The sequence below is a fragment of the Alligator sinensis genome, unplaced genomic scaffold (assembly GCF_000455745.1).
Source record: "Alligator sinensis unplaced genomic scaffold, ASM45574v1 scaffold131_1, whole genome shotgun sequence".
Classification (NCBI taxonomy): Eukaryota; Metazoa; Chordata; order Crocodylia; family Alligatoridae; genus Alligator; species Alligator sinensis.
Window position 1 is genome coordinate 4,282,494 of NW_005841830.1, and position 11,776 is coordinate 4,294,269.

At 42.1% G+C, this 11,776-nt stretch overlaps 1 protein-coding gene across 1 annotated transcript in view; it reads right to left on the minus strand.

The window, feature by feature from the left end:
* Nucleotides 1-8,953: 8,953 nt before the first annotated feature.
* Nucleotides 8,954-11,776, minus strand: part of EPCAM (epithelial cell adhesion molecule) — a 16,872-nt gene continuing 14,049 nt past the window's right edge. Inside the window, exons 8-10 of the mRNA XM_025206037.1 lie at nucleotides 11,595-11,776; nucleotides 11,136-11,177; nucleotides 8,954-9,505 (exon numbers count right to left, since the gene is read on the minus strand). Coding sequence (XP_025061822.1) covers nucleotides 9,464-9,505; nucleotides 11,136-11,177; nucleotides 11,595-11,776 — 266 coding nt within the window. The 3' untranslated portion in view covers nucleotides 8,954-9,463. The remainder of the gene's footprint in view (nucleotides 9,506-11,135; nucleotides 11,178-11,594) is intronic.

Below are 11,776 nucleotides of genomic sequence, written 5' to 3' on the forward strand. Positions count from 1 at the left end.
CGCCCCCCCTCAGAAGTTGCAGCTGGGGGGCGGGGGGTGAACTGGGTGCTGAGCTGGTGCCGAGCTCGAAGGAGATTGGGCCGTCTCGCGCGCCGTAAGAACCCTGTGGTGAGGCTACTGCAGGCTGAGCTTAGGAGGGAGGGGTGCATGCTTCTCCTCCGCGCTCTTTTCTGCGCATGCGCACATGGTGCGAGGAGGCACTGCGGTGTCCCCGTGTGGCCTGCGCGCTGCAGATCCTGGCCGAGCTGAGCGGGGCGGGCATGATCCAGCGACTCCCAGAGCTGGCGCTCTCAGAGGCTGTCCACCCCCGCAAGAGCACGTGTCTCGTCCTAGTGTTGTAGGTGGTGTTGCCAGGTGTACAGTAATTAACGTATTTGTACCATAGTTTTCTCCCTTGAAGGATGCATGGTGAATAATAGAAAAAATGCTCAAAATATACGATAATTTTGAAGCAGGTGATTGATGCCACGTAGTCATGCTCAGGAAACCTTGACTGACTTTTTTTTGGGTGGGAGGCGGTTGTTTTTAAGGAAATGGTTTCATGTTCCAAGTCAAATCTGCTAAATCCATTCCAAATCTGTGAGTCATCAAGAACCAAATGTGGCCCTACTACCGGCAAACATCCTCCACCCCTGCTTGGGGCTTTAGATGTTTCCAAATCCTTTGGCCGGCATCCTATGTGCAGGCCCACACCTGGAGGCTTGGGGTTCAGATGCCCCTGAGTCTGGTTTGCCCTTAGCTGTAAGGCTTCAGGGGCAAGCTAAGGAGGAGTCCCCCACTTCCATAAAAGTCATCGTGTAACTCAGATCCTCCCACTGCAAGCTGGCCACTGGGAAGCTAACCATGAGGCTGTCATAGGGAGTCCTGTCTACAAAAAGACAAGGGTGCAACCCTGTACTACACAGTGCCATTTTAATTGTATTATTTCATTTAAAGTATTTCCCCTGCTATCATCATAATCATGGTATTTCCCCTGCAGGTAAGCATAACTGACTCTTGGGTTTCTTATCAACACTTTCTTATGACTGCTTGCCTCAGAATAAAGAAATACTTCAATTGTGGTGGCCCAGTTCTCACTCACTGGCAAGTTACAGTGAGCAATACAAAGTAAAAAGAAAATGGTTTATTTGCATTCTCACTTGCATATTTATCTGCATATTTCTTTTTCAGCATATCATAGTTTTTCAGCAAATACAATAATTTTGAGCTTCCAATACCAAAACTTCATATTTGAGACCTGGCAACACTGGTTGCAGGAGGTGGTATGGGGGGCAGCCCCCAGAGCAGTGATGCAGGGCCGGGGTGCTTCCCCATACTGGCACTGAGGGGAGGACGGGCACCTGCACAATTAACCTTGTGACGCTGAAGCAGCAATTCTCTGCCAGGTGCTGTGCAGCTCCCTGGGGCTCCTTGAGAGCTTTTGAAGGGTGCCCTGCCACAGCAGCACTGTTGTGTGCGCCAGCACCATTCTCATGACAGGCCCAGAGATTTCAAACAGGAGTCAGTTCTTTGCAAGGGAAAAACAGCTCCATTATTTTTCCATAGCTGAGAAGCCAGCAGCAGTGAAGAGCTGATGTTTTTTGAGGGACGCCTTAAGCCCAGGGATGGAGAGTCAGAGTTTAAAAAAGTTGAGAACCACTGCTCCAGAAGGACAGCTGGCATAACCACAGCTGGTCACCTCTCTATGGAGGCACCAGGGAAGGAGGAGTACCAGGCACAGGCTGTCTTCACCTTGACTCCAAACTGAGAGCAGTCATAAACTGCTGGTTTGTTTTCCCCAGCTACGGAGTGGCTTTGCTGGTGCCAGTTCAGTGTAGAATGCACTTTGCCCTACACGGCAACAGTCCCCATAAAGAATGTTACCTGCAATATATCAATGCATACATTTGTCATGGATGTCAGTTCTTGCACATAAGTGACTATGGGTATTTGCCTTGTAAAAGTAAGCTTTCTCCCCGACTTAGATAGTTGTTCCTTCCTTCAAATATACATGGTCATATGTGCGCCAGAGACAGGGCTGGCCCACAATTTTTTGGGGCCCCCTGCAAGAAATAGTTTTGGAGCCCCTGCCCTGTGGAAGCCAAGGTGGGGGAGGGTGGCAAGCAGCCAAAGAAGCCAGCGGCAGGAGGGTGAGGTGGCGAGCAGCCAGATGTGAAGCCAGCGGTGGCACAGGGGGGTGGCGAGCGACCGAACACCACCCCGGCCACAGGTTTCACAGTATACCTAGAGATGCTCCTTTGGAGCAGTGCTTCTCAACCTTTTTAGGCTTGGGGCACCTCACTCAAAGCACCCCTCAAAAAAGCCAGCTCTTAGTTTTCACTTGGTGTTTTTCACACGACAGATTCCTATTCAAAACCTCTGGGATTATCTTGTGAATCATTTTTTGCCCACCTAAAAATGCTAACATTGTGTAGTACCCAGCAGCACCCTTGAAAGGATCTCAAGGCACCCCAGGATTTCCTATCATGCCCTGGTTGAGAATCACTGTTCTAAGGAGTTAGACAGAAGACAGAGTTGTCAGTAAGAGCTATAAGCTTGGGCTGCTTGGGCATCTCAGGATGCTGGTCTGGTTTTCATACCTCCTACAAAATTAGGTAAAGGGTCAGTAATTGTTGCAACTATGCCATGCATTTGTCAAGAGACTTATTTTTGCTGCAGAAATGCTAATCAAAATTAAGGAAATGACAGATTTACATTTGCCCATGCAAACTATTCTGTCCCCTGGTACACGTGAATTATAATACGATCTTAATTACATGCTTATAGGCTATTTTTTCTGGCTCATTCAGTGTGCAGGGGGCAGAATTAATACTGTCTCTGCTAGCCTAATTCTGTTTGACCTCTGTGATGTCTTTATATATTCTTCCTCAAGAATTATGCTTTTCTTGGCTTTCCTCACCTTTCTGACCACCGGTTCAGCGCCATAGGGGTGCTTTAACCTCCCCTTGTTTCTCTCAGTATTCTCTGGATGGTAGCAGTCTTATTCATTACTAAATTTACCTCATACATTTTCAGTTTGCCCTTTCCAGCTTCTACCATAGTAAAGCCTGTTATGCAAGTTCACAATCCAGATGATAGTTCTGATATAATTCCTGTCCTGTTGTACAGAAAACCTTGCCACCGCTTTCTCATTTACAAAAAATACCCTTACTACCATCTTTCATGTATTGCTATAATCTTGATCCATTCTCAAACTGCCTGCCTTAGCCAGTAGGACCAAATAACTGTATTATCTTACTTCCTTGCCACTGTGACTACATCGTATCATTAATGGTCTCTGTTGAATTCTATCTTTTTTGTACATAGTAGTGCATCCTTTTCTTCCCTTTAAAACAATCTATTACTCTTCCTGTCTCCTTCCTTCACACCATAGCCAGCTCTTCTTTCTGTTCTTTTCACCTGCTAATTTGTGCTGTCTTGTACACCCTATTACAGGCTTCCTTATTATTGTATGCCAAGGTCACTCTGTTAGAAATACTTTGAAAATATATTTACTCTGAAAGGCCTTCAGGTAAGGGTGCTTCTATTTGTTTGGCACAAGCCAATTACTATAAATGCAGGGATAGTGGCATACAGGTGTTTTCACTAGTATAGGTTTATTGGTATAGTTTCTATCATCTACTCACTGTAGTGCTTTTCTACCCATAAAACTGCATGCACACCAACAAGTTAAACCAAAAGAGTTAAAGCTGCACAAGAAAATTCATGTAAACAAGCCCTAAGAAAATAAAGAAAAGCAGACTTGTGTGTGTCACTGAAGGTTTGTCTCATTGCAGTATGAGTTGTTATACTATTAGCAAACAAAAACTAAATTTAGCAGCAAAAACCATTCACTTTGAAACTTAAAAGAATGCCAAACCTTGTTGCTTCGTAAGCTTTTATATCGTGTTATGAAGAGATCAATACCCCTGATCACCACTCATTTTGTACATTTGGACATTTTTCTCAGGTCTTGAAACAGAGGACATGTTTAATGAAGCGGAGATGCATGCTGCTTTTTGGCATGTGTTGGTGATGGAATGGAAAGCCTCATGGAGTGTTGGAGTATATTGTCAGTGGTACAGTGCTGTAGGCAATTTGTTGGTTAAAAATCAATGTTTAACCCTTAACTTGTTTCCACTCTTTAAAGGTATTGAATGGATAGAGGATATCCTGTCACACCCTTAACTACCACTATATTTACAATTTACGGCTTTTCTATTTTTATTTAGTTTTGATATATCACAGTGGATTGTCTGCAGAATTAGGAGAAAGGAAGTGGATTTGCCTGGGATTAGAGGGGGATAGCTTGACTGAAGCTCCTCTAAATTACAGGAGCCTTTCTGAAGAGTGCAAGAGGATGTGCTTCAGTATATTCCTTATAACAGTTAGTTTCTATTTAAATTACCAAACAAAGTATACTTGCAGCAGCCCTCTCTGCTTTGCAAAGAAGCCATAACATGTGGTAGCTGGGAAGCATCTGTATGTAGAGTCCCTCACTTCCCAAAGCCTTTTGTAGACTTCTGGATATTGGATACTGCAAGGAATAGCTGGAGCAATGGCAGGGTACACAGACTTGTTCTATACCAGCAAGTGTGTGTATGGCACTGCCATTTCCTCTAGACCTCCCATCTTTGTTCGTGAGAAACATCTCTCTCAACTTTCATCAACGTTAATATGGGACACCTGCAAGTGCAATTGGTGCCATCTTATCCAATGCTAGAGGGTGAACCAATGACCTACATAGAATAGTATGTGCTTTTTCTGCTAAAGAGAAACTCCAGTTATAGCCTCTATGGATTGGGCACAGAGAAGTGCACATAATGTACTGAGCATGAGCAGTAGATCACATAAGCAAAATGTGTGAAGAACTGATATAAGAAATATATTTTGGTGATTCACAACAATTTTCAAGTCATTGTGGTTTCTTAAATTGTTGTATAATCTTCTCACTAAAAGAATTGTACCTCTCCACACAGATTACCAATAAGCATCTGAAGGGCAAAGAGTTCAAATTCTATCATAGACCCTATTACTGCTTGCATTATGGAGTGACTGCTAGCTAGCCCCACAGAGAAAGAGGGACTGGAGGGAAAAAACAAAACAAAAAACCAAAATCGGTCACATACTTTCCCAGTAGGCTGTGCAACTATTCATTAGCTAGCAATAGAACACTAGTGACCAGGAATCCTAATATTTTTGTCCCTGGAAGAGAAGCATGGCTTTTTGTGATTAGAAATATGATAACCAAAACTAAGGTAATCAGTCTGAAAGGCAGTGGATAATTTTGAGGTCTGTAATGTTAGAAACATGAATTCTGGGAAGTAGCATAAATAAGGTGGGGTGATGGAGGTAGCAGCCCTGGGCACCAGTTGAAGGGGGCTGGAAAAATAGCAGTTGCTGCCTTAGCCACATCATCACACTTGAGGCTTGGTGGTAACTGGAAGCCACTGCTGTCTCCATGATCACAGCTGCCCCAGGCTCCCAACTGATTTCTTACATCACTGATACTGGCCCTGCAGTAGTAACTTTGCATAAGCGTAAATTATTTTAAAAGTGCAAGGAATGTTTTCTTGGCTGAAGTTCCTGACCTTAGTCAGCAGAAGTGAAATTAATTAAATGGTAGAATAGATGCATTTTGAACTGCTGCTCCTAAACATCCTAGATTAGGAAATTATTCCCTAAGAGAGTAATTTAGTAGGAGAGTCTCTTGCACAGCTCAAAAGTATGTGTGCATTCTTCTACAGATTTATTAAATTAATGGTGTATTTGATCACATCACACTTTCTATTACAGCTAAAAAGTTCTAAGATGCTTTGTTGACCATCCCCTTCACTCAAGCAATCTTAAAAAAATAAAATCAACACATGAATGTCTACATGGCTAAAGGACAAGACCCAGAGTATATTACATTTCTTACAAAAAGGGTACAAAGAAAAACCAAGATGTTCCAATGAAAAATAGTTACCAAACTATATTATTGAAATGATAGCCACGCTATAATAATTTATCATCATTAATTCACCATGAAATACTCAAAAAATGGGGCCGTGGTTATGGCATGATCACATTTCGGCATTTTCCACTTCAAGTTTTTAAACAATTTTCAGATTTAAAACTCGCGTGTGGAGAATTGTAATGAACTTGTAACTATGGTTCAGCTTTCACTACACACTGCATTCCCTCTCACTATTTGCATTATATTGTGGTCTAATAGCTATGAATTTTTCACAAAGAAAATGGGGCAAGGTAGCAAGATAGAGACAAATTAGTTCAGAGAAGCATAAGCTTTCATAAGCAACAGCCTACTTAGTCAGATGGAGGATGTAGCATCTGACAAAGCTTTTTTTGCCTGTGAAAGCTCATGCCCATCTGGAATTTGTATCCAGGAGAACTTTTTCAATCTTTCTCCGATGCCCGATAAAGGGTGTCTGTGCTTGAAAGCTTGCAATTAAAGAAATTTTCATTGGAAAGATCTTGTTGGTCACCTCCACCATGAGTCCCCGATTGCTCGTGCCTGTCTGAAACAGCCTCCAAGGGCACCCTGCATGTTCAGTGCATCCAGATGAGTATGCACATGCGTTTCCCAGGAGACAAATAGCAGCAATACATAGTTGTGCCACTGCTACTTGTCCACAGGGAATACCTTTGGATGCGTGCTCTGGCATGCAGCAAGGTACCTTGGATGGGGATGGGGTGGCTGGGGCTAGCACCTGTGCTGGCCTCAGCAGTCTTACCTGGGGGGCTTCCAGGGCTCCAGCAACCATGAGCTGAGTTCATGGAGCCTGGTCAGCAGCTGGAGCATGGCTCCGACCAGCCAGGCTCTAGTTTCAGGTGGTGCACTCGGCCACCACATCTGCTACCCTCGCCTTTTATTTTTTTTGGAATTGGTTTTTTGTTTTTTTGTTTTTTTTACACTGGGGTCTCCTGGTGTCAAAAAAGCCTGTCATGCTGCATATTAGTAGCACAGCAAATGCCTGCATGGTCAGTGTATGTAGTTTGTGGCACCGCAAACTCTACATGCACTCTCCATTGGATGTGCCCCAAGGTGCCACTCTGCCCTACCTTCTGCTTGACTTCAAACTAAGTTTAGCACTTCTGTAATTATCAGTAGTAAGTCACTTAAAACTTTCTGCAAATTGTATTTTGTTTAGCATATCAAGACAAAAGAATAATTTGATAAGTATAATGAAGTGTATTACAAAGATTCAGTGCAAATGGCATGCATTCTAATTTGCTATGGAAAATATGCACTAGTACCGTTTAAAACAACTACTTATCAAGAGCAAATTCCATTGTGATGCAGTTGGCCTAATAAAAGATATCACTCAAAGAACCTTGCCTGCCTATGTCCTTAGACCAACACAGCTACAACCAAAAACCTAGTAACTTGGAAACTTCACAACATGAAGAAAAAAGAAGCTATCCTCAACAGTGACATATACTTTCTAGGCCTATGCAAGAAACACAACATCATGGTTGGTCTGATAAAAGATATCACTCAAAGAACCTTGCCTGCCTATTGTGATGTAGATGCATGTATGTTTGTACTAATTATGTTTTTAAAAAAAAGAGACAAATTAGCCAGAGTATGTTGTTAAATCAGTAGGACTCTGGCACAGATTCAGTGCATCAACTAATTAACCAGATTTTTCTGTATTTGGAAGCATTTTCACTAAAGAAAACTGAAGGAAGAAAGCGCTTTATTCACAGGCTAAAGTCCCTCCACAACCAAGCAGTTAGTCCAATAAAAGATATCGCCCACAAAAATCCTTGCTTTTCATTAATGACCACTTAAAAAGAGAGAAAAAATTAATCTTACTTATTCTCCATACATGTGATCAGCATACTTCCCTGTGCACTATGTTGAAGCGCTTTCCATGCCATTACTGCTGCAGATGCACATGTTCCTCTTAGGACCTCATTATAGAAAGAATGGCCACAGGCTCAGTTTAGTTGAAAGCCTACATAGCACCTACTCACTACCAGGCATGGCCAACAGGTTATAAGGTGTTAGCCCTGGATACTTGTGGCTCGGTATAAGGACAACTCACATAAGATATCCTCTCCAGCCTAGTACCAAGATCAAGGATGTCTAGTTCCCTTTTTATACTTTGATCACAACAACTTCCATTTACATCATACACCTCCATTACACATTCTGTTCCTTGTACTTAACATACCATTGCAAGATCTTTCAACTTCCTGTAGGAATCAGCCTTCCCACATCACTGTCATCTTGTGTTTTACACCAATGGTCACAAGTCTCAAAGGAACAAGTCAGAGCAAACCTGTTCAAATGCCAAGTGGGCCAGTGGTCCTGACCCAGTCTGCTGCCACTGTTCCTTCCCTCTGCCACCCAGCTGGAGCATGGCCTGTGCACATTCCATCTTAAGTAGTTTGTGTATCAGTCACTACTCTCGTAAGGCTTATTTGCCTAGTGCTTCAGCAGAGCCTTTATGTGAGCAGTATATGTACCGATTAATGTTCCAGTAAGACTTACGATCTTAAGTAGAGAGAAAGTTAACTAGTGTGCTGTGTTGTGTCCACCTGGTTCATCATTCAGCTGCTTCTAGATTTTATTTAATCTGGACAAGTCTTCACAGAACAAAGTAAATTTGTCCCAGAATAAGTATACCCTTCTCCCATTCTTTAATCAATATTTACACTAATTCTATAGCCAAAACTGGCAACAGAGCACTAAATTTGGCATTCAAAACAGCCCTCTGGTTCTGCTAAGAACAGAGGTCAAAGCAAAAAAACCCAAACAAACAACAAAAAACCCCAAAAACAACATGTGGAGACTACTGCTTCCTCACCAAAACCAATTTTAAACACGTAATTTTTTCTAATATTCTATTTTCTATCTTCAGGAGTTTCAGCTCTGCAAGCTAGATTTCTTGTCCCCTCTTCAATAGTCTTCAAACAACATCAAATCAATACAAAAGAAAAAAGAAAAGAAAGGAGCTGGTAGTCTATTTCAGAATTTTATTAAATTCAAAGTCATAAAAATGTTACAGAAACTGCAGAGATAATATGTACAAATATCCTTAAAAAAAACAAATACAGAAAGCCATACGCAATTATACATATGAGCTATACATTAGGTATTCAGTGTTCCTGCAATTAGGACAAGAACATATTTAAAAAGGGGGGGGGGGCACAAAGGGGAAAGGGACAAGTTTACTAGTATCTGTTTGAAATGCAAGGTACAGCAGCTCTTGTGCAGTTTGGCCCCTTATAAAAATTGCATAGTATGGACATTAACCCTCATGTCAGAGGGTCAACCAACATGTATCCAAGGTATTACAAGAAACAATATTGTTGCCATCTCAGTTCATTAGACTATTCATGATTGCCAAGTCACGTCATCCCACATCCCCAGTAGAACATGAAACACGTATAAAAAATAAAATCCCCTAATCTCCTTTCAGTTGTGGTTGTTCTTTTACTAGGTTTCTACTTCTGTCTTCAGGTAATAAAGTTACGCGTTTAGTTCTCTATGCATTTCATTCATTTCCTTTATCTGGGGAGACAAAATGTGAGGGGAAAAAGTTACAAATACATATATGGGACAATAACCAACCATTCTATTTATCCCTCTAAAAGAAATGGGCTTAGTATCCGAAATTCTCCTTGGCTGATGGATGTAAGCTCAGCACTGAGTTAACTGGATAGTCGTTCCTCCCCAAATACGGAACAGTTGACATACAAAAAAGCCTTGACCTGTGGATAATGGCAGCTTTTCAAGGAGCACTGATTGGGAACAACTCATGTAAAAATTTGAATTAATCGTATCACAGCCTGTCTCTATGACAGGTTCCCAACCACCAGGCCACGGCTTGGTACCGGGCCACAGTGAGTTGGCTGTGAGGTCGTGGCATGAGGCCCCCTGCTCAGAGCCCCGTCCATCCACCCGGCTAAGTGGCTTTCAGGGTCATATCTGAGCTTCCAGGGTTAAAGCCGGGCAGTGGGGGAGCCCTGGGAGGGAGGCAGCTGGCTCGGTATGCCCTGTCCCGCTCCCACTAGGCCGCAGTAAAAAAAAAAAAAAAGGTTGGGAATCACTGCTCTATGACTATCCAAGACACGTAAACTAAGACTTTAAGCAAAAGACAACACCAATACAAAGGTAGATATTTTAGGTGGAATAACTGCGCTTTTCAGACTTCATTTAAAATAATTAAGCAGCAACTATTTCAAAACAAGAGTCTACATTCACCCAGTAGTAACAAGGAAGAGATTGGTGTAGGTTTATACTATGCACTCCAAGTCTGCCCGTCTTTCCAATTTTTCGATTCCTTACATTAAAACCTCAAACTGAAGGTGTTTTGCTGAACAGTGGAGCCATCCATTATGTAATGCAGTGGCATCAAAACACAGCCACAGAGAAGTGTCATCTGGCTTGCAGGACTCCCAGAGGCTGGGAATTCAGGGGCAAACAATGACTGCATTAACCCCCATGCCACTATCCATCCCATCATATCCAGATCTAACCCAAAGAGGGATGAGTTTGACACTCAACCTAATCCAATGGAGAGGTAGCTCTCTCTATCAGTGGCTGCTATACCTCAAAACATGTAGTAATAATGACTTGTCAGAATGCTACTCTAGCCAGTGCCAAATCAAATTAGGGTGTCAAGAAGGATTTTTACTCCCTCCTGAGAAAGAGTTGCAGCCAAGATGCCAATGCCCACTCTCTCATTTAAGGCCTTTTAAAAACATCACAATATCCCAAACAGATATCTTGCTACAGATCCTGGGTTATGCCTTCTAAACAAGACTAATGACCAAAAATCTTAGGCATGTTAGAAATTCAAGTAGTTTTCCGACTTGTGCTCAGATAAGGTGAACTTAATCCAAAAGAACTTCTTGCTCTCAGAATTGCCTAATGTGCCTGGAGTCATTCTAGGCCAGGGGTTCCCCAACTGTGGTACACATACCCTTGGGGGTACACAAGACATCAATGGGGGGAGGGGCAGAGTACACAGGAGAAATTGTGTAATAACAGATCTAAAATTTTAATTATAATAATTGGCATGTAAGGGGTTAAAATATAAAACATATGCTGGTAAGGGTATGCAATAAGAAAGTTTAGGAACCTCTGACTAGGCCTTAGCCAGACAGACATTTCTGCACATGCACACACACGCACGTACCTCATGCTTCTCATATTTCCCTCTTCTTCTATTGGTAACAATCTGTCAAAGGACGGGAAGGGAAAAAAAGTTAAAATTTTCACTTTGTTAAATAACAGTCAAAGTAGGATCAAGAGTTAAAGTACTAACTGGGCTTAAAGTCCTTGAGGACCAGCAAGTAGCATAAGTAGTAAGGCAAGTTGTCAACACTGATGGGTTAAGACAACTGCACACGAAACACTCTAATTTCCAATACATTTCTACTTGCATGATGTCCTAGTGACTGGGAAAAACCTTGGTCCTTGAACTCATTTTTGAGAGTTCACTGGACACTTTTCAGACTAATTACAAGGGAATCTATGAAAACCCACTTTGTGCTCCATCATAATTATCAACACTGCTTAAGGCTCATCTGTAGAGGAATGCTAGCACATCACACTCTCTTTTAGCTTTAAACAAGTGTCATAAGCAACTACTTACCAGTACAATAATTCCAGCAACAATCGCTAGTACCACCACGACAATGACAGCGATGACACCATTAGTCAGATGTTTCATAGAAAATTCTGGTGGCTTTTCATCAACATAATAGATTAGAGTTTTCTCAAACACTAGAGGTTCTGCATTAACGCTGAGGCTTAGTTTCTCACCATGAAAGAGTG